Below are 22,187 nucleotides of genomic sequence, written 5' to 3'. Positions count from 1 at the left end.
ATGTTAGCTAAAGCATCTTGCCCATTGTTCATCAGGCACAAGAGACCCAAATAAATCCTTCATGTGTCCTCCAAGCTAATCATATCAGTCAACACGGATTGAGTTCAAATTACTTTACCAATTCAAGTTCACGAATAATATTCTCCATCAAGACAACATAAGCATAATAAATCATATAAGGTTCATCTTGTTTCTCTTCTGGCCAGGTTCGCATATGCTCTTCTAAATGACTAGGAATATGTTGTAGTTTCTTCATCAGTTGCTGTCGTGCTTTTTCAGCAGGTGGTAAATAAGGTGGTAAAGGTGTCTTGAGTTGAAGTGCTGAAGCAAGCAGGTAGAAATAAAGAAACACATTACCTGCCATTTCCATGAATTCGTTCGCTGCAGGTGTAAGGAAATTACGTCGAACATGAATAGCCCATACGTCTTTCAAGATGACGATTCGCATCGCCAATAGTTTGTCGAGAATGTTTTGACAGCATGTAAGCATGGCACTATATGTCTTGACTGGGAAGGGTCCTTTCAGGCGAGGTTCATTAGGTGCATGAACCAGTAGTGTTTGGAGGTTAAGAAGTTCGACTTGGATACCAAGTTCAATCTTCTGAAGGACACTGGCTCTTGCTCTGTTGGGCTCTATCAAGATAGAGAGAGCATTGGTCGAGGTGGCTTCATACACATTGTCTTCTGAATAAACGGATACAAGTTGCTTATAAAGCCAAGAGAGTCGTAACAGTAAATCCGAAAGCCCTTTTCTTACTTGAGTACGAGCCTCGTAAGGCCATACATAAGCAGTAACAAACAAACCAATCAAGACACCCAAAGATACAGCAAGGCATCGAGTCCAAGTGAGTTCAAAGACATCAAAACTAGCATCGTCTCGATGGTTGAATTTGTACAACACAATCAGATTGTAAGCAAGCAACGAGAACAAACCAAATCGACCATGCTTATGATTCAGAATCATCCAGAAGCTGGGGATTGAAACCAACCAAGTCCATAACCAGAGCATAAATGTATTATGCTCAAAGAGCGTATAAATAACGGCTGCCAAGAAGCAAGCAATGATAGTGGCCAAGATACGAAGGATAGCACCTAAATTAGTTCCTCCTACCGTGGGCGTCATGACAGCCATCACAGTGACAAGTGTCCATTCCATCTTGAGATTGGTGAAATAGGGTCGTGTGAGAGGAATGAAAGCCAGGACAGATATCAGTTCTGCTGTCAACATCGACTTGAACGCAAATTTGACATGATGGCTTCTGAATTGAGAAAAAAAGCCCCAAAGACTGAGAAGAAATCTTCTGATGTTTGTCTTGGGCGATGGTGTATGCAGTGTGTTGAATGTGTTTGAATTGTTAGGTACAAAACTATGCATGTTTTGAGCCATCATTTTTTCACTTTGACTATAATAATCTAAAGCAGGTTGTCTTTGTCAATAAAGTTAAGATTTTCTTGCTACTTGCCTAATTTTCTAGTCCACAGATAGCGTGTCCATGCAAACACACTTTGGCTACGGTCTAATTCCTCCATATCTTCAAATACATACTGTACACTTTCTACAAGCGTCATCAACTCTTTTGCGAATTCCAAGAGACAAAATACAAAAAAGTAAACGAGATAAACATCATCCACTGGAAATTCATGTTGTGCTAAAAACAAGGATTGTATCTGATCTATATCGTTCGTCTTGAGCTTTCTCTTGTAGAACCAGATCAGAGCTTGATGTTGCGAAGTCTCAAATAAGTCAACAGCACTAGCCAGATTTTGTCGCATCATTTGAAAGGAAGGTGTTGACTGTGTTGTTTTTTGCATAAAACGTGCTTGTAAATGGATGATGGTTTGCTTACAAGTGTAAGCAAGCGATTTCATAGGTGATCTAACGGAACCAATAAACTGTACAAGTGCACCTCTTTCGTCACTTATTCTTTCTCTTTTGAGTTCGGATTCCATTCTTTTTCTCTGAGGTCCTGCCTTGACATTCAGGGCTTCTTTTGCATGTCGTTCAAAGTTTGGTTGTTGATCTATGATTGAACCGTATTGTTTAGGATGAAGGAACTGATGCATCACTTCTACTTGTAAACCACAGCTACTTTTAAGTCCTCCTACATGTTGTGCCAACCGTTCTAGACTCTCTACAATATGTTGATATCCTTGAGCATGGTGCTTCATTTCAAGGTTGTAAAATTCAAGGTTTGCCTCTTTGAGGGCTGACTTGAGTGTAGTAAAACTTGCTTTATGGGTCTTGAAAGCATTTTCTAAAGTGGAATTGGCTGTAAATTCCGGAAGATCAGTATCTAACAAGAACGTCTTTGTCAAGAGTTTAAGTAAGACTCGGGTAGATGAAAGACTTGAATCGATAGTTGATCTAACAAGTAAAGTCAGTCCAATGTCAATGTGTCTTGAATCTACTTTAGTTTTTGGGACGCAGTCATGGGCCAAATAAAAATACACACTGCAACTGAGATGGCTGTGCCAATGGCTACAATTGAAAATGTTTCAGTAATGATATCTTTGGTAAGTTCAGTTTCATCTCCTGAACCTTGTCGAACAATCACTGTAAACAGGATGATAAAAGCGAGGCCAGAAGCTAAAGAATTGTAAATGAAACGAACAACATCGTTTAGGATGGAACACTACCTGTCAGCACGCTTGGCGTATTTATCTTTGACTTCAAGTAAGAAATAAGAAAAGTACTTCCTGCAAGCCAAATACCGAGAGAAAAAGCATAGGCCGTGATGAGTTTGTCATGATCAATAAAGTAATTGGTGGTATACATACTTGCCAAGCTCAATGCGAGTGCAGCACTTGTATATAACCAGCCAAAACCTGCAGCTTCAATCATGCCACCTACTGTCTTTGCCGGATTAAAAAAGACAGTGACAGTGGCAGCCAAATGACTTGCCACATGCGTACCGCAAAATGAATGGAACCAAGGAACAAATGTAAACAAAGAGCCAATGGTATATGCAAAACTACATTTCAACACCATTTTTTGTTTATGGGACAGTGTCAAGTATTGGCTTTGAAACTTGGTCCATCTTTGTCTGTAACTTTTAGAATGCTGTTGTTTTGTTTTTCTCTTTGATTTCATGCTTTCTTCATTGTCATCCATGTCAGAAGAAGATGACTCATCAAATGAATTGTTTCTTTTATCTTTTAGAAGGCTGCTCGTCTCGTCTGAACTAAATAAATGTCAAAGTGCTGCCAATACCATGTTCAATTTACCTTTGTATCCATGTATCTACAAAAGATGTGCTGTTAAGTTGAGGAATCGTAGACAGTGAGATAGTGCGTTTTTGTCTTGAGCCATCGTCTAAAATAACTTCATATGTGCTTGCATTATCAAAATAGTTTGTTGAAGAGACTGTCCTTGAAAGATAGTGAGGTTCGCTTTTAGCACTTAATTGAGATGGTGATGGTGGTACAATATCTGTATCAATGTTTGGGTTCCATCTTGACCAATTATCTTCTTCTGCTATGCTGTTTGGCATTGATGCAGTAAAATAAGCTGAAGAACGATAAGAAGACCCTACATCACTAAACTGTGTTGATGTCACAACGTATGCGTTTAATGGTCTTGGTTCGCTATTGAACAAAACTGAAATACCAGAAGGTTTTGCCTTTGTTGATCTCAAAGTTGACTCATCTTGACTGTCCAAGTGAGTTAAAGAAGACATGTTGAATAAAAGACAAAGAAAAAGAAAGAGAAAAAAAAAGATACTTCTTAAGGGGCAAGTTTTGATTTTAAAGACAAAACCAAATGATGCTTTAAAATAAGGTACATGAATCATAGCCATGAATAGAAACCTTTCTTTCCTTTTTGCTTATACTTTACCTCTTGAGTGTCTTTGTCTTTTCTCACTTGGTTTGCTTATTATCGTTTTACTTTGATTTGAGACTGAATGGTATTACAACCAAAAAAAAAAAGCCATTTGATCACTCAGGTATAATCAGTTGACACTTTATTTAATCAATTTGAATATTATCAAATGTCATCCCCCTTGATTTCCTTTTTAGTACAACTTGTCACCTCCCTTCTGACCAGATGAAAATAAATCACAATGATTTACAAGTGGCTTAAGGAGTTACTTTGAATCTTGAACACGTACTTGTTTATTTTCCTTCACTTTCGTTTATTCTTGTTGCAATCAATAGGCCTTGGATGCGAGGGCCATGCTGAAAGTGGGGGCATATATATCATCCGACTACCAGGACCTAAGAGCCTGCAATGGGCGGCCCTGCTCTGTATACTGTGCTTTAGCATGAGAAGCGATTCTTTCTCCATGCTGTTAGTGTAAGCTGACTGCAGTATCATTCAGCGTATGTATAATACTCATATTACTTAAAATACATAACTGCTGTTATACGCGCCGACAGATATGAATTTTAGCAAGTTAAGTACACATCAAATGCTTTTTGCTCATACAAGCAAAAAAAAAAAAAAAAAAAAAAAAAAAAAAAAAAAAAAAAAAAAAAAAAAAAAAAAAAAAAAGAGAAAAGGAAACTCTCCTAAAAACCAAAATTGTCACTACTAGAAATTACTAAGGAATAAAAAGGGATGACTAATTGCGTAATACTTTTTAAAATAACATGATAGTATTATTAATAGATGTTAAAGAGGAAATGATTGAAAAATCCATTCTCTCGGGCTTGTTGCTAAAGAACCCAAAAAAAGCCTGTTTCATTATTCCAACAGTGAAGCATGCAATCGCCATACGCTTATGGCGAAGTTCATGTTTAAGTCTCTTTACAATTTCCATACAGGCTAAAATGAGAGCAGTAGTCATCATCTATGTTAATCGATACCGCACAAGTACATATACTCACGGCTAATCAAAAACAATACTTGCTTGAGTTCAAAGATAGGCTTTCCTTTAATCAAACAAAAAATCATTATTCAGGCCAACTTCCTTCCTTTTTTTGGGGATTCATTTTAATTCTACTTAACATAATTAGTGTATTTGGGACAAGTTTAACATAACAAGTCAAGAGACGAAATAGAGCGCTTTGTGATTAAGAAGCAATTACAACAAAAAACAAGCTGATTTTATTGGCATCTTTCTTCGTTGACTGTTGAAGTCCTGCATGTGCTAATGCCGAAGACAGTTTTCACAACATCAAAATCTAGCAGTTGCCAATTTGATGCTGCGTCTTGCTTGCTTTTTATGCAGTGTTTTTTCGTAAAGGGCTGCAATATTGTATAAATGGTTAATGCTAGAGTCGAAGTTAGCGTATTCTTCGTAAGTCAAAGGAAGAACCAAACTTCCAACCTCTAGCATTGAGCACATTTCACCGACAAGAGAACACAAGAAAAACTTCGTACTCTACCCTAGTTTTTTTTTTGTTCTTCGTTAGTTTATTCTTATCATTTAGCTTAGCTATGATATGTGTGCTGTACCTAGGTACACTTGGAAAACCATTGTGTTTTCCAAGTCGTATTTTCAGAGTGAGCTAAGTCCAAAAAGACCAAGATAGTACGTATTCAGAACGATATCATCAGCGGACGCATTTGACTGCTTGATTTTACTTATCACATTTACAAAACTTGCGCCTTCTTGAACGAGATTGTCAAAATAATGTTTGACATTGGCACAGGCAACAATTCAGCCGTAGCCAACAAAGCATCTTCTTCAACAGAAGATTGTTTATAATAAACGAATTCTTTTTTCTTGTTGTTGTGTAAAGGATAGCATTCATAAATTTACTAATTGAATACAATATCTGTATACTTTCTAAAGTCTATGAGGAAGTCTATTTGATGAATTTAACAGTGTCGAGTCATAGTTGCGTGAATAAGTAATGTGCTACCAAATTGTTTATTCTTATCAAAACATGCTTGACGCATTAAGCTGGTGAGTCAAGTGCGCTTTATGGACCGAACTACTTCATTTTCTTGAATTATTTGATTGAAATTAATAGCCTAGGTGAGTCAAAGGTAGAAACTACAGCTTTATCACAGAGATGGGATTTCTTTAATGAATTCATTGGGTCATTTAATTCAAAGAAAGACTATGAACTCAAAGTGAATCTACAGTGTACTGCCTTTTCTATTCTCAACATGACAAAGCAATAATAATTTTACCGCATTTACACAATAAATCTATATCGTCTGCATTGAGGCGGATCTACCAATCATCTTCAAAGTAAAAAAAAAAATTCTTTGCACAGCGTAGGCATATTTTAAAAGTCAACACAATCTCGAAAAAAAATATATTTTTTGTTTTCACATCATGTCCATATCTTCTCTGCTCAGAAAGTCGCTACCAAAACCAAACAGCAAGTTACTACATCATATTCCCAAGCGCAAAAACTTTTTACTAGCACCTGTACTGGCTTATAACATCGACGTCAACTGTCGACACGAAGTAGCAGTATGTCCTCAGCAATCCAACACAAACAAAATATTGAAAATGAGCAAACTCTGGCTTCAACTACAACCACCCATGCGTATGTTACACACCACGCCTCAACCACCTCGTAAAGAAGAACTACTAGCCCAAGCCCGAGGATTTTTTGATAGACTAAAGATCCGTATCAAGTATCCGCTTATGAGACAAATTAGACCGTGGACACTTAATGACGCAACAGCTTTGTTCTCCTGGCTATTTCTCGGTCATACTGTTTGGTTATTGGTAGGCACAACAAGTTTTGTTAGTTTAATTCTATGGTTAGCCAATTCCCTTCAATTTCAAGGTAAAGAATGAAGATGATAGCTGCGCTTAACTCTCTTTCTTTATGTAGAATGGATTGCTTACCGCATTGGCAAATACTTGACTTCAGCAACAGGTGCGACTGTCATTTTTGACTCGGCCATCTTGCCTAATTGGAAAGACGGCAAAATTCGATTTAACAATGTCAAGATATACAGAATGCCCCGCTCAGAAAAAGAGAAATTTGAACGTCATGCAGCTCTTTTGAGCACAGAAGTAGACTATATCAACAAAGACGATGATCCTTTGGCAGGTGTTGAATTAGATGAAGATGAAAAAGACAATGAAGTACTTAAAAAATGGATGTGGTGTGATCTCGTCATTGATCGTGTAGACGTCACACTAAGCCTCATGCGCTGGATGGACGGTAAAGGTCTTGTTCAGAGCGCTGATATACAAGGTGTGCGTGGTGTGGTTGATCGTCGACATGTTCGCTGGGATCCTGATGTGCCTTACGATCCAGTTGCTGCTCGACACAAATACACACCGGGTGATTTTGAACTAGAAAAATTGACACTAGAAGATTTGCTAGTTACTGTTTATCAGCCAAATGGATTTAGACCTTACCCTGTCTCTATATTCCAAGCTCAATTAGATCGATTCCGTAAACAATGGTAAGGAATGAAATTAACACTTTTTTTTGTCTGAACTTCTTCTAGGCTTTTTTATGATTTACTCTGTGCTACTTCTATTACAGGTTCATTTGACAAGTGCTTGTTTAGCGTACACACGCCTCAATTAGAAAAAAGTGTGTTGGAACAATCTGGACACATTGACTCTAAAAATCCGAGTATTAGAAGCCATGATATTTATCATTACTACCCTTTCAAGAAGCCTGACCCAAACGGTGTTCTTGTAGGTGGCGAAACAGCACGATTTGGTGTGATGACAGACAATGAAATGAAGAAACAAGGCTATAAAAGAAAGGTGAGAGATAAACATGCTGATTATGTACCTCTAAATAGTCTATTAGTCCCGCTTAAGAATTGATGGTGTCAATATTGATCATATTAACCGTGGTGTGGAAGGTCCACCTGGATGGATTACCTCAGGCACAGTGGACATTTATGCAGATATCTATATTCCTCAAGAAGCTGTTGAAGCTGATTCTACTGAACTTTTGCGTCGACTTGTCTATGAACTTACAGATAGCATTGAACTATCACAGCCTGTGATCTTGGGTGCAGGCAAAGGCGAAGAAATCCTTGTTGTCGGTGGTCAACGCGAAGAGAAAAAGAAAAAGGAAGAAGACTCCATGGCCAAAAAGTTCGTGATGGACATGGAATTTAGATTTAAAGATACAAAAGCGTCTGTCCCACTCAAGACGCCTGAGCTAAGCTATCTCAATAATGCTATGGTAAGACCCATTGTAGGCTACATTTCTCGCAACAAGTCCATTGTGCCTATCAAGATTCGTGTCGTCATGGATCTCAGTAACTTTGATGGTTCCTGGAGTCTACATGACTCTACATTGGCAGAAAGAATGAGCGAAAAACTCGGTCAAGGTTTTGTAGATTTGACACGCGACCAACAAGAACGCAATCGACGTTTAAAACGTATTGGCTTTTGGAGTATCAAAGAGATGTCTCGTAACTTACTTCATATTCATGAACTCATGCGTGGTACATCAAGAGGTTTTTGGAGTTATTTGGGTACTGGTACATCCTAAGTTGCACTTTATTTATTTATATACCCCCCCTCTCTTCTCTTTTTTATACATATGACCACCCTTCTCTTCCTTGTGTAAATACTATTATGGGCAACGTTCTTTACCCTTTCTATTGCTATTGTTATTAGATGCTTCCATAACAAAAGTATTAAACTAATAAAAGATGAGTACAAATAGCCTTCGATATCAATACATTACGCGAAATAAGTCCATAGGTGCTGATTTTAATGGGATCAGTTTGGCCCAAGGATGATGGTTTTCGCCTGCAGGAATCCAATCGATTGTACCTTGTTGTGGATATCCATCTTGTACTGTTTCGATAGATAATGCGAATCGTCTGTCATTGTCTGTTGATTCCTGCACAACAGAACCCAACTTGATCAAACATGCTCTTAAATGCTGCTCAAGATCGCCCATGGTATATATGGATTCACTCTCTTGGAGGATCTCAAGGGGAATGTCTACAGTGTTCAATATGGAATTGATCTCAAACACGAACTTCTCTTCTGCTACATTATCGTCCTTTAGCACAGTTAAAGAGATGAATTTGACAAGACCCTGTTTGCAGATCAATAATGATGCATAAAAGAACGATTTACCTTTTCTAATAATGGATGGCACGATTGAACAAAACTTGCAATATATTCTTGAACATCTGGGTGTGTCGCTACCTTGACAGGCACTTGAAACTTCTTTTGTGTCTCAAATATGGCTCTGGGATATATATTACGTTTATATAAGATCTGATGGAACCATGTTTCTACTATAAAAAAAAAAAAAAAAGACTTTAGCTCCATGTTAATTGTTCTGCATCTTACAAAACTCGCAAGTCAAGTCAATAATGTCTAAATATTTATGAGACACAACACGAAATAGGTCTGGTACCTTTTCTTATAACGATTTGCTCATGACTCATAGTTTAAAGGGAAAAGAAGGAGAATAATACTTGACTATTTTCTTTACATTTTTAATTGCCGCCAATGTTCATACTGTCAAAAAAAAAAAGAGAGGAACAATAAGATCTCCTGTCTTACACAAGGGGGAATATTATTAAGGTAAAGAGAACAAAAAAAGAACAAAAAAATAGGCCAATCAGACAAACCAACAAAACAAATGAAAGATGATACAAACGATAATGCATATACACAAAGAGATATGAATGTACATATAAATAAAAAGTGAGGATTGGGTATGCAAAAAAAATAAAAAATAAAAAAAATAAAAAATAGAGACTTATAGTGTATGTGTTGTTGCTGTCTGAACATCCATCATGGGATCATCTGTAGAGTGATGAGCTATGTCTGAAGTAATAGCCGGTCCATCAATATCCTCAATAATAGAAGAAGTAGCTGGCGTATCATCTTCAATATCCATTTGCTTCTGGGTCAATTTTCTTCGTTTCTTTCTTTTGTTGGCACACGTTTTGAGTGCTGATTTCATTTCTGTCATGGTAAAGGGTTTACTGATAAAGTCATTCATGCCTGCATCAATGCAAATTTGTCGATCTTCACGGGATGCTGATGCTGTCAATGCAATGATATAAACGTCTATGCTATTCAACAAGCTTTCAGAGTCTGATGAGGAAGATGGCGTTGTGTTTTCGGTCGTTTGGTTGACTAATTGCTTTTGTCGAGTTCTTTCTTTAATGATTTCTCGAGTCACTTCAAGACCATCCATTTCTGGCATATACAAGTCCATCTAATTTTTGGTTAATAGGGGGGGGGGAGATTCATGGTCTAATATGTCACTTACAAATATAACATCAAAGACAGAGGATTTCATGAGAGTCAATACTTCGCTTCCATTGTTAGCAATAGCCACATCAATATAGCCTAGTCGTTTCAAGATACTAATAGCAATCTTTTGATTCACTATAACAGTTGGTCAATACCATGTCTACCATATGCAAACCAACTTACAAATATTATCCTCTGCAAGCAAGATACGTAAAGGATGTGCTTTAGCAAGGTTTTCTTCTTTTGTTTGGGGCTTTCTGTTGTGATAATGCTGCTTGGATATAGACACACGATTGTTCCGAGTAGCTGGTGATAACAAGTCATTATAACTCTTTCTGGCATTATTCCCACCACTATTACTAGCAACATTACTGCCTCCAGAGACATTGATTCGTTTAGAAGTATCAGACTCCATGCCTGAATTAGTTGTCATGTTCACATTGGGATTAAGAGGATGTCCATCTTCAGCCATAGGTGAAAATGATTGTTCATTTGTACTGTTTTCAATGATTTGAGGAATTGAGATGGGTTCTGAACGTTGTTGATTGAATGGTTCAGTAGCAAAGTATTGTTGTTGTGTAGATCGAGAGAGTAAAGGACGTTGTTGGTGCTGTTGTTGTTGTTGTTGTTGTTGTGAAGCAAGTTGAGCCGTTGTAACAGGAAAGTAGCCTGAGCCACTACCACTCGCTGTACTACCTGCACTTGTAATTGTGGGTGTAGAGAAGGTAAAATAAGCAGATGATAAGGGTGATATGATGTCATTAGTACCTCCAGAATTGGAAGTAGCATTTCCCAAAGCTGAATGAACACTGCTACTACTGTCAGAAACAGTAGAGCCAGGAGAAGAAGGTGATCCAGCAAACCCAAGTGGTGTACTATCACTGCTATGATTCCTACCCCGAGGAGCTACTGTCATGGGTAAAGTCAAAGCAAATCTTGAACCCACACCTTCTTCTGATTCAACCCAGACACAACCACCCATTCGATTGACGAGTGTGCTTGAAATGGCAAGGCCTAGACCTGTGCCACCATATCTTCTTGCTGTAGAGATATCTATTTGAGAGAAAGACTTGAATAGTTTTGGTAAACGATCTGCAGGAATGCCAATGCCTGTGTCTGTAACAGAGATTTCCAATATTGACTTTTCTCCAAAATAATCATTCGGCATCACCTCTTCTTCTGTACTTGGTAAAGGATTATAGCTATTACTACGGTCTCTTTTGTCTTGCATTGCTTGGTTCCAAATAGTCTCAATTTTTGCATCATAGCGTTCTTTGAACGTCATGCGCTTATCTGATAGTCTAGCAGAAGGTGTGCGTAAAGGAGTTGGTGTTGAGCGTTTGATACGGATGTGAATACCACCTTGTTTTGTAAACTTGACTGCATTTGAGCACAGGTTAAGCATAATTTGTGTCAAACGCATGGTATCCCCAAAAAGATGGTCAGGTACATCGGGGTCAATTTTCCAAATCACAGGCAGGACAGTTTTACCCTTCTTGTGAAGCAGAGGTCTCAACAAGACACCACTGTTTTCCAATTGAGATATAAGTTGAGGAAGGGGTACATTATCGTCTTTATCCGGAGGACATTCAAGTACATAAACTACTTTGTTTTGCTGACTCATGGATGCTTGATGTCTAGCCATATTCAAGGTATCTTGATGGATGTGATTAGCAGGGGGAGGTAATTTTTTTTTTTGGAGTCTTACCTTTTAAGCATTTTCTCAAGCTAAATCGTCTGCTTTCAAGTTTAAATTTAGGATCATGATTTAATTTTGAAATGTCGAGGATATCGTTGATGATCTATGATTTTGAGTATACTCGTACTTTCTCTTTTTTTAACTTACTGTTAGCAAATGGCTACCACTGGTTTGAATCACTTCCAAGTGTTCAATTTGTTCAATATTTAAAGTAGATCGTTCTTGTAATAAAAGATCCGTAAGTGCAATGACAGCATTCATAGGTGTTCTATTATAGACAAGTCAATGACAAACAGAGAGAGAAAATCAAATAACATTACCTGATTTCATGGCTCATATCAGCCAAGAACTTGAGCTTATTTTCAGCATCGAGAAGAGCCAAATCTCTAGCACTAATCAACTGTTCTTGCTTTCTCAATTGGCTTAGCTCATTGATACACCTTGTCTGCATAAAATTCAGTATCGTTGTGATTGTGTTCATTCTCGAAGATTCAATCACAACACTATCTGTAACACACAAGATGCCTTTGATAGTATCGTTTTTATCTCGATTTGAATCAAGCTTTAACCCAACAAAATGCTGATAAGAAGGGTAAATACCTCTTTCGACTTCTTGCTGTTCAGTGTCTGTATGTTGGTTCAAGAGGGAAATTACATGGTCATTCAATAGTGTTTTGATATAAGGCGAAGCTGAGTTTAGGTACAACAGAGGAATAATTGTGTTTGTCAAGCTAAAATTGAAATAAGTATACATCCCAGGAAAAAAAGGCATGCAATGTCGCTTACCTGGATTTCATGCTCGCTTGATTTGAAAAGCAAGACCTGATCAATAAAAATTGATCTTGGAGTTGATCGGGTGTTGAATCCATGGCAACAGAGGAAGTTGGATGTTGAGGAGACGAGGTATTGTCGCTGTTACCGCAAGAAGGGTATCTAATTTCAGGAGAGCTGGAAGAACTTTGTGAGCATGAGATAATATTCAGTTTCTTCTGCTCGTCTGATTTGTATATGCTGCATAATTCTCTATATTCTTCGAGAGATAATAACTGCAACAAAAGGGTCGAGTGTACCTTTGTTTGTATTGTAATTTCCTTTAAAAGCATATCGATAAACTCCATGCCAACATATTGAAAGGTCGAAGAGAGAATAGCTGTCAGTTCACTGCCAATATTCATTTGGGATGAGAGTGTTTCTGATGGTGGATGGTGGAGGTCTTCTTTCTGCTCGCTTTGTTCATTTATGTTCATAATCTTTATGATAGGGAAAAAAAGAGGGAGGGGGTTTTTAATAAGAATAAAATAAGTTCTTCCTTGTCTTCTTTAATTTTCTTTTTAATGAAAACACACAGAAAGAGAAAAGCTAAAAAAATAAAATAAAAGAAAGAAAAAGTAGGAATACAGAAAAAAGCCTCTCTCTCTTTTTTTATTCGCCCCAAAAAAGCAACTCTACGTCATTTCGAAATCTAAATTATTGATACTCGAAATACAAAAAAACACGCGTTTATAGAAAGTGTTTCTTTCCTGTTGAATATATATTCAAGATTTTAATTGGGGCTATTCCCTTTTTCTCTTTAGTCAGGTGAAATATGCTGACCTTTGATTATTCTCGTAATTCTTCCTAATAAAGAAGTTCCTGGATGCTTATAAATACAAATTAATTTGTGTTTATTTGAAAGATGACGAGGCAAACTGCTTATTGTTCAAATAGACAAGGACAGTCTCTGATGAGGTTTAAAGAAGCAATATGGTATTTGAATGCTTATTCATCATGGTAGTACTTGGCACGATAACACTGTGCTTTTAATATACCAACTCTATTGTATTCTTTCAGCTTCGATATAAATCCAGGCATGTAGTACCAAATCATTGTCGTTTTCATTCATCTGTAATGAGCCCAAGTGACATGCTTGGCGGAACACAAGCATCAGACTCAATCATTCTCAGCTTGACAAGGATGCTCTTTTTCCAAATATTCGGGTAATGAATACAACTTACTATTGGAAGCACAGTTTTGACCAAGTCTGTCTGCATTACAGTTTATATCAAAACGTTATCATTTTTCCCTTTCCACCCCTTTACGAGTCATGCCTGTTAAGAATATGCTTTTATGTTCTTTTTGAGGTATCATAGGAGAACCAAAGCCACAGTAGGATAGTTATACTTGTAATTATTTTGATAAATTCAAGGCTGCTGATTTGTTACCAGATAAAAAGTTTATCTCGCTTTAACACTTTTTCAATCGCACTAAACCTTTTCAATTTTGGGTTACTGCACACAATTTTCTTTGCTTACAGATATACACTAAAAGCGCTTTTGTTTAAACCATTGAAGGCACAACAGTCGTACTTGAACCTAGAAACATAATAAATTGAACCCAAGTCATATCATTCAATCCAAGTAAAAATAATGGAAGAAAACTATTTGATTGATGTAATTGAAGCTTTTGTTCACAATGTTGAGCTTTGTAGAGAGAGCATGAACAGATTCATTACATTTGATGAACTTTTGTTTTTATCTTCACGAACCTCCGTGGATCCTCCATTGATCAAAAAATAAATTTCACCTAGAAGCCAAACTAATAGTACCATTCGATTCTTGAACTCAAAAGAACATGTTTTAAATGAGAAAACCGGCTATTTTGATAGTCTGGTTGTCAAGCAATAGACCATCAAAGATTGGCATGTTTAAGCTGTGTTTTGAGCATTTTTACTCTAGATATCATGTAAAGTACGTTAGAGCTAGATCTTTATAAAGCATCTAGCTCAGATTTTAGTGCTAAAGAGCATAGAAAAATAGAAATGTATGCATTCTGTAATGCAACTGTGGGAAGCAAACGAACAAGGGACATAGCAAAGGGCTATATGCGGAGATTGAGATGGAAGGCAGCTCCAGTTCTTCTTTCTACTGCAATAAAAATGGAGCTTTTAAACGATGACTGCACCAAAGTGGCATGGTGGCCTTGGCATTCTTGACTTGTTTTCTCAGCAGAAATCACTGTATTACCATTGGCTTCATCCTTTTTTGTGTCCTCAAGCTGAACGTTCTCTGATACAAGACTTTCTAGCAGCACATACCCGTGCTTTGCTTCAGACTGAACATCTGCTCTTGGGTCTGCTCTTTCCTCGTTCTCGCCCAGGCCAACTCAGGCAATTGGCAAGTAACACTGTCACAATGTGCTGCCAGACAATGGATGCTATTCCTAGGAAACAATACTCATACATGCCAAACCCTATCGAATGCCTTCTACTGCCATTACGCTCAATTGTTTTGCCATCTGACACCTTTGATTTGCCTCTCAAACTACGCACAGTAGCAGTTTCCTATCTATATGAGTACCATCCACAGGGTCACTATTTGGCACCAATACCAGTTTCTTCCTTTCCCCTGGATATCCGTCGTAGTGTCAGAAAATATATTCAAGCAGTGAATCAAAATCATTGTCAACTGGAGCCATTCTTTGGTCAATGCCTTGTTCGTACTTCATTAGACTTATACAATCCTGTGCATATTCCTGCAATCCAGCGGTCTCTTGGTTTCTTTTCTTTTGTGCGTATGTTGAAACTGCCTTTTGACAATGAAAATTTCATTGCCCTCAAGAATGGTGACTATACTTTCCGTAAGGTCATCACGCAAGCTGACTTGTCTGATATCATTGCCCGGCAAGAAGTTTCTTCTGCTGCTTGGAAGTACTTTTGGTGTATACCTATCACAACATTGCAGAGAAATGTGATGTATCGATTTCTGACTCGCAAGATTCCCACTCGCTTATTTCTATCCAAGATTTTTCCTGCTCGCTTCCCTACTGCTGCCTGCATTTTGTGTGGTGATCAGGAGACTGTGTACCATTTCTTCTTTCGCTGCCCCCAAAAATTTCCGTTCTGGGATGCCTTGATCAGGGAATTTCTATGGCCAGGCACCTCTCTGGATCTAGTCTCTGATGCACTTGCATCTTTCAATTTTTCTCGGATTCGGTCTCAAACCAACTGTCCTCTTTCAGTAGCCATGGTAACCTTGATCGGTCTCTCTGAAATCTGGAAGGCCCATTGGACCCATACCATGCAGAACCAACCATTCCATTATCTCTCTGTTCTTCATAGCACTCGCTATCAAATTAAGCGTATAGCTGTTGAAAATGACCTTTCATCTTGAGAGGTCTTTTCTCGCAGTAGCTGCTCTTTTTTTTTCTTGATTTCTTTTTTTTTTTTGAAATTGTAGTACCCTTTTTGTTTCTTTTAATCCTCTTATAATAAATAATTGTCGAGCACCTCTTTTAGTGGGTCCCTCTCGAGACCACTAATACGTGCGGCAAATAAAATCATTAAAAAAAAAAAAAAATGGAGCTTTTGCTGAGAACTACATAAAGACGCGGTTATCTGACTTAGGTATAGTGACAAAAGTTGTAGACATCAGTCTCCTGAATTCAATAATATAAGAGGCATAGCAACTTTGCTGGTGAAATATCAAGCAAATACGCAGAAATTTTTACAAGGTTTTTGGCTCCTATTGTATCATTCTCATAGTACAATTGGTAAGTGAATACATTAGTCAAAAACTGGAAATTTTTACGCTCGTTTTGAGTATTTAAACTCATTGATAGCTCTATTTTTCGTCATGTAGCTGTAAAAAGAAGATCAAGTGCTGTCAAACGAGCTTTTTTCATGAATGGTACCCTTTGGATTTGAGGTGAAAATGGCCATTTTTTACAAGTCGCTTTTTCTGGTCCAAATCGACCCCAAAGGTACCATGTATGCTAATAAACATGATTTTAAAGTATTTAGAGTGTTTATGCATGTATAAACAAACCTTATACTACCTTTATATGGCTAAGAAAAAGACAAGGATGTGTATAAAATGTTTTCTTTTTTTTTTACTGCTAAAGCATTTCCTTGCCTGCTGTCTTTATTGTGTAAATAATTAATGTTCTACTAAACTACTCATTTAAATATAATAACTTGCTAACACGCACTTGATCCATTAAGCTGGCGACTCTTACGAGTCTGATGAACTAAATTTAAGTCGAACTAACCTAATTCTTATGACATTGAGCTATTCAATAGGTATCGGATTGAAATTAATAGTTTAAGTGGAAATCATTGCATGCATGTTTTTCCCTGCATGATTAATCATGTAAAAGTGTAATATGTTTACTTTGTAGCTAAAATTTTCAAAGTTTAACTTGAGATTCCTCGACAAACTCTAAGAAAATCCTTTAATAACTAAAGTCCTACACATTCTCAAAACCTGCTCAACGATGCTATAAAGCTCATTTTTTGGTTGACAAAACCGAAGAGAACTACCCTTCTTTGAATTAGTCAAAGTGCTTTCGTTTAAACAACTGACCAATTTTTTCATAAGATTGTTTAATGCATCTCTTAGATCACATTCATAATACGAAACTGTTCAATCATTTCGTTGCAGATTACCACATGAACAATCTTAGAAAATTGTTCACCCAAAGACTTGAAACCTGCATATTACAATATGCACATGTAACTTTTTTTATTTTAAATAGACAGTAAATAACAATATTAGATACATCCCAATAATTTACACAGATTAACGGGTTTCTTATCACTCCGGTACAGGTAAAACTTCTCGGTTAGGCAACGGTGTGTTCATTCCCATGCTTGAAGCTCTACTTAATGTTCCATTCAAAGGACTCAGTTTCTCAACTACGGTTTTCAGGCCATCCCAGATCATAGAACACCTCACCAAGAAACCATAATACGATAAAAGTTTAAGACCATCAAGATTATGAGAGTACATGCCTGCTTTCACAGTCTGTTTCAGTTCGCGTTGGATATGTAAGTTTCCATTAGTCACCATTCGATCAATTTCAACCCAGTCTTCAGCGAAATCACTAAGAGATCTTTTGTAATCTTTCAATATACGGCCTAATTTGTACATGACTCGTAAACTATCACTGAAACTTTCCAATGTTTCTTTTGTCGGAGTAATACGTTCCTGAAGAGCTGTTGAATCATTTAGATTGGGTGATCCATCCGCACGCATTGTCTGAGTTGTCTGGTTTAAGCTTACCAATGGTTGAAGTAAACGGAAAGAAACCAAAGGCCAGGCTATACTCTTCATGGCTTCAATGGCCTCATTGTAACGCTTGGCTCTTCTCATATGACGCTTACATCGTTCTTTTCCTCCAAAAATTCGAAAAATGGACTGAATATAATATTCATTCGATACATTACGCAAACGGGTTGATTCCGTTTGTAGTTTAGCCAAGACGGAGAATGCCTCATTGCTAACGCTGGTAATTGAACTATGCTTCCAGAACTGATCACTTTCTTCTAATTGCTGACGAATTTGGCTTCGTAGATCAGGTTTCAAATCCGGAGGTTGAGCTGTAAAAGTTCTGGCCATGATATCAGATAGCTTGTGATTTTCTTCCTCATTTGGTAGATGGCGGTCAATCGTAGAGGCCAAGGACTCATTGACAGCTGCTGTTGTGCTACCGCTAAAGTCCAGATAGAATTCGGACGATTTCTGATACAGATCAGCGGCATCTTCCATTGCTTTGCCCAAATTCTTTCGCATAACACTGCTTGCTTTGACTGGGAACACAAATACAGAGACAATTCTAATAGAGTTAGTTTTATACTTTATCTGATGTTCCATTGATTCTACTTACAACGAGATAACAATGCCTATGATTAAGTTTAGTGTTCTCCATGAACCTAGTTCAGCTGTGTACGATAATCGATTTTGTATTAATTCAGAGTACCCAGATAGTAAAATAATAACCGTTGTGAGTAAGCCCTATATAGTAAATTAAACAATTTAATATACATAATGATATCGGATCAATAAGTAAACATACAATACTACCAGCGTATGCCGTATTAGGCTTTATTTTTATCTTTGCAATAAAGAAGACCTGCACAAACATAAGAAAGCATAGAAGAATAATGGCTCTGTGGTCCCAAGAAGGCTGAAATATAGCACGAGTGATAGTCATCACTACAATACTCGATACACCACCAATGATAGTACCAAGTAAACGTTGTAAACTAAGGTTGACTAGACCTCCAACAGTATTATCAAGCACAGTAACAACAGAAATGCCTATAAATTGTATTAGGAGATTATGTCTATAGAAGAAACTAATATGCTCTCTTTACCAATCCAAAATGCATTCGCAAATACGTCTGAGAGAGGTGAAACAACGACAAAGATGGCAGCAATGATAAATCCAATACTCATTTGGAAGGCATAGCGATTGTCTGCAGAATTGCACTGCTTTACAAACCATTGATAGACCTTAGAATCTTTGATTTGCTCTACCCTAGGATGAGATTTTTTTTCTGCATTAATAGATGGTTGTTGCGAGCCTTCTTCTGCACTGCGAAAGTATTGCACATCTTCAATGATAGTAATTCTTTCTTGTCCAGGCACTTTGACAGTGATATGAGTTGATATAGTAGATGAAAACTCCGGTTTTTTCTCATTATAATTAAGTTGATCTGAATCTAATGTTAAGAGTTATAAAGCGTATGCGCATAAGTCAAAACCTTACCAAGGGTATCTCGAGATTGAAATGAAAGTTTATCTTCTGATTCTTTTCTATCATTTATGTTTATTCTGACAGATTCATCATCAGATAATGATGCTTTGTCATTTGAAGCTGGCAACTTGAGTTCTTCATTGTTTTTCATTTTATGAAGTATAACAAAAAAGAAAAAAGAAAAAGAAGAAGGTGCTTTATATAGTATTGCTTGCCAAATAAAAAATTCCTATTATATACACTCTAAACGAACTTAGTGCGTGTGTAGGTTAATATCCAAACTGCATTACTTGAATAGATTGGCATGTCCTAATCAGGAAATAACTACTGATCTCTGCAGTCGTAGTAGGAAATTTAAACTTCTTTTCATATTATTCATGCAACGTCATCAGAAGTGTGTTGTTGACTAAATATGGAAGATTCCATCTGCTTTTTCTATTAATTCCTTATGTTCAAACAAGCGTGTCCTACAATTAAAAAAAGTTAGTATTGTCCCCTTTTTAAAGCTAGTTAATAATATAAAACGTGCAGATATTCAACAGCGTCTATTTGGCAGTTTGGTTTCTCCCAAGGAACTGAAGGCGGCTTTGGGTTCTGTCAAGATCTTGGACGGTTCTTGGCATATGCCGAATACAAACCGTGACCCATTTGCTGAGTTCCTTCAGAAACGTATTATCGGTAGTCAATTTTTCGGCATAGACACTATCAAGGACACTTCAAGCGACCTCCCACATATGCTACCTTCACCAGAAGTCTTTGCCAGTGCTGTTGGTACGTAATGTTACCTTGATAGCTACCTCTAATCACTGTTTAGGCAATTTGGGCATCAGTGAAGATGATCATATTGTGGTTTATGATACTGCAGGCGTTTTTTCTGCATGTCGCGTCTATTGGACATTTAAGGTACGACATGGATATATAAATGTACATATATAGCAAGCACAAATGTAAAGAATATGACGATATAGGTATTTGGTCATGAATCTATTTCTGTTTTGAATGGAGGCTTGCCTTTATGGGAAAAAAGCGATGGTCCTATCGAAACAGGATCACCAAAACCTGTAGAACCCAAAACCTACCGCATCCCAAAACTCAATAAGGATTTTGTTCGAGATTATCAAGCCGTTTTGGCAAATGCTCGCTGTATTCAACAGGGACAAACAGGCGCACAAGTTTTGGATGCACGTCCTTATGCTCGCTTCACCGGTGAAGCACCAGAACCTAGGGCCGGTTTGAGTTCTGGACATATGCCAGGTTCCATTAGTGTTGCGTTTAATGAAGTGGTTCACGATGGTGTCATGTTGGATGATGAAAAATTGCGCCAAGTGTTTGAATCAAAACGTATTGATCTCGATAAAGAAGTCATTACCAGTTGCGGTAAGTCAAACCTCAATCTGATAAAACAGGGATTTTCATTATTGTTGTTGTAGGAAGCGGAATCACTGCCTCTATATTGTACTTAGCTTTGGAGAGAGTGGGTGCTCGTAAACTAGCTGTATATGACGGTAGTTGGACTGAATATGCTGGAAAACCAGATAGTCTCATCGTAAAAGACAAATAAAAATCTCACCATGCAAATGTTTCACTCTGATAAGCTTAGATACATTTTTAATTAATTATTATAGTGGTACAAGAGAAGAGGCAGGAGCATGTATCAAACTATGCTGATGCCGGGAAATATGCTAAATGATAAAAAAAATTAATATATTTGATACTTATTTAACAGATAAAACTATTCTTTAAAGAGTTAATCAGAGCTTCTAAGCTCTAAACTTGCTTGGTATTGTCCCCGTAGATTCTTTATTTTGGTTGAACACAGGCTCTTTTGGTTGAGCTTTGATAGGCTTCTGTTTCTTTTTTTCTTCCTCTTCTACTCGTTGTTGCTTTTCGGTGATCATAGGTAGTTTAGCATTGATATATTCATCTAGGGATATGAGACGGTCTCTGTTTAAATCCATGTCTTGGAACACACGATCAATTATAAGCTTAATATGCTGTGCATTTGGATCAATATCTCTTTCTAGACCGTACATGGACTTAAGTTCTTCTTCGTCCCAGAAACCGTCTTGATTAAGGTCATGTATCTTGAAGAATGCAACTTCATCTTGTATTTCAATGTTGTGACTTTCTGACATGTGTCTAAATAATAGTATAAGTTAAACGTACATGCAAATTAGCTTTACTTTTGCTCAAATTCTCCAGGGTGGCCGCATAAGACAAGAGGCATACATGTAGCAAGCGCTAAGAGGAATATCTTGTAAATCATATTGATATAAAGAAAAAGAAAAAGAAAAGAGAAATAGAAAAATCTATCCTGCATAAAAAAAGGAGAGATACAACAACCAATAGTTTTTTTACAACACAAAATTTCTGCATGAAAGTGCACATCTTACCTAAAATTCTATCTAGAAATGCCATCAAGAGAAGACATTTAGCATCTTGTAGCTTGTTCAAGAACAATACTGTTTTCATGAGTAGTTCTTATTTCTTCGTTGAAGCTTCAAATGTAAATTTTCTTATGTAAAAAATACGTCTCTCTCCCGAATCTTAGACGTTTATAGGCCCTACGGTTATTGTGTTTGGTTATATGGGCTTTTTTATGTTTAAATCCCTGACAGCTGATACATATGACAAGCATATCCCTATTGGTAAGTACTTGATTTTATTCTAATTTCTTTCACAGGCGCACTCCGATTTGTCTTTAAATACCCAAGACACAAGTGTTTTAATTCTCATAATATCACTTGAAAAAAAAAAAGATTTTAATAGCTTAATGCGAATTAACCAAGATTAATTGTTTATCATCATACTGAAGTTATCGCATATCGGCATATAGTTTGCGCAACTTGGGATCAAAC

At 37.2% G+C, this 22,187-nt stretch overlaps 7 protein-coding genes across 7 annotated transcripts; 2 read left to right on the top strand and 5 right to left on the bottom strand.

Moving 5' to 3' along the window:
* Positions 1 to 101: 101 nt before the first annotated feature.
* On the bottom strand, positions 102 to 3,708 carry B0P05DRAFT_565104 (Fusaric acid resistance protein-like-domain-containing protein). Its single transcript, XM_051580917.1, has 5 exons — positions 3,226 to 3,708; positions 2,638 to 3,182; positions 2,410 to 2,587; positions 1,464 to 2,365; positions 102 to 1,413 (listed from the first exon to the last, which is right to left on the bottom strand). The coding sequence occupies exons 1-5, from the start codon at positions 3,675 to 3,677 to the stop codon at positions 110 to 112; spliced, it is 3,381 nt and encodes a 1,126-aa protein (XP_051429419.1). The 5' UTR covers positions 3,678 to 3,708; the 3' UTR covers positions 102 to 109.
* Positions 3,709 to 6,548: 2,840 nt separating this feature from the next.
* Positions 6,549 to 8,379, top strand: B0P05DRAFT_481238 (mitochondrial distribution and morphology protein family 31/32; the record flags this gene model as incomplete). The annotated part of the gene is made up of 4 exons (XM_051575166.1): positions 6,549 to 6,693; positions 6,742 to 7,324; positions 7,370 to 7,637; positions 7,684 to 8,379. 4 exons carry the CDS (start codon positions 6,549 to 6,551, stop codon positions 8,377 to 8,379), a joined length of 1,692 nt encoding a protein of 563 aa, XP_051429418.1.
* An 84-nt stretch (positions 8,380 to 8,463) lies between these two features.
* On the bottom strand, positions 8,464 to 9,295 carry B0P05DRAFT_592443 (DNA-binding protein; the record flags this gene model as incomplete). Its single annotated transcript, XM_051582992.1, has 5 exons — positions 8,464 to 8,532; positions 8,578 to 8,937; positions 8,979 to 9,142; positions 9,198 to 9,224; positions 9,265 to 9,295. 5 exons carry the CDS (start codon positions 9,293 to 9,295, stop codon positions 8,464 to 8,466), a joined length of 651 nt encoding a protein of 216 aa, XP_051429417.1.
* Positions 9,296 to 9,300: 5 nt separating this feature from the next.
* B0P05DRAFT_565088 (uncharacterized protein) lies at positions 9,301 to 13,193 on the bottom strand. Its single transcript, XM_051580916.1, has 7 exons — positions 12,601 to 13,193; positions 12,135 to 12,545; positions 11,962 to 12,082; positions 11,824 to 11,917; positions 10,299 to 11,771; positions 10,132 to 10,250; positions 9,301 to 10,077 (listed from the first exon to the last, which is right to left on the bottom strand). Exons 1-7 carry the CDS (start codon positions 13,059 to 13,061, stop codon positions 9,613 to 9,615), a joined length of 3,144 nt encoding a protein of 1,047 aa, XP_051429416.1. The 5' UTR covers positions 13,062 to 13,193; the 3' UTR covers positions 9,301 to 9,612.
* Positions 13,194 to 17,327: 4,134 nt separating this feature from the next.
* Positions 17,328 to 19,480, bottom strand: B0P05DRAFT_565080 (aluminum activated malate transporter-domain-containing protein; the record flags this gene model as incomplete). The annotated part of the gene is made up of 5 exons (XM_051580915.1): positions 17,328 to 18,405; positions 18,457 to 18,584; positions 18,646 to 18,890; positions 18,947 to 19,294; positions 19,342 to 19,480. The coding sequence occupies 5 exons, from the start codon at positions 19,478 to 19,480 to the stop codon at positions 17,385 to 17,387; spliced, it is 1,881 nt and encodes a 626-aa protein (XP_051429415.1). The 3' UTR covers positions 17,328 to 17,384.
* A 262-nt stretch (positions 19,481 to 19,742) lies between these two features.
* Positions 19,743 to 20,920, top strand: B0P05DRAFT_565076 (Rhodanese-like domain-containing protein). Its single transcript, XM_051580914.1, has 5 exons — positions 19,743 to 19,811; positions 19,861 to 20,100; positions 20,144 to 20,232; positions 20,298 to 20,706; positions 20,760 to 20,920. The coding sequence occupies exons 1-5, from the start codon at positions 19,778 to 19,780 to the stop codon at positions 20,888 to 20,890; spliced, it is 903 nt and encodes a 300-aa protein (XP_051429414.1). The 5' UTR covers positions 19,743 to 19,777; the 3' UTR covers positions 20,891 to 20,920.
* Positions 20,915 to 22,066, bottom strand: B0P05DRAFT_565071 (uncharacterized protein). Its single transcript, XM_051580913.1, has 2 exons — positions 21,513 to 22,066; positions 20,915 to 21,468 (listed from the first exon to the last, which is right to left on the bottom strand). The coding sequence occupies exons 1-2, from the start codon at positions 21,647 to 21,649 to the stop codon at positions 21,090 to 21,092; spliced, it is 516 nt and encodes a 171-aa protein (XP_051429413.1). The 5' UTR covers positions 21,650 to 22,066; the 3' UTR covers positions 20,915 to 21,089.
* Between the last annotated feature and the right edge of the window lie 121 nt (positions 22,067 to 22,187).

Source organism: Gilbertella persicaria (assembly GCF_025201335.1).
Source record: "Gilbertella persicaria strain CBS 190.32 chromosome Unknown B0P05scaffold_78, whole genome shotgun sequence".
NCBI classification, from domain to species: domain Eukaryota; kingdom Fungi; phylum Mucoromycota; class Mucoromycetes; order Mucorales; family Choanephoraceae; genus Gilbertella; species Gilbertella persicaria.
Note: the sequence above shows the minus strand (reverse complement) of the source record. Positions and strands in the feature narration are given on the sequence as shown.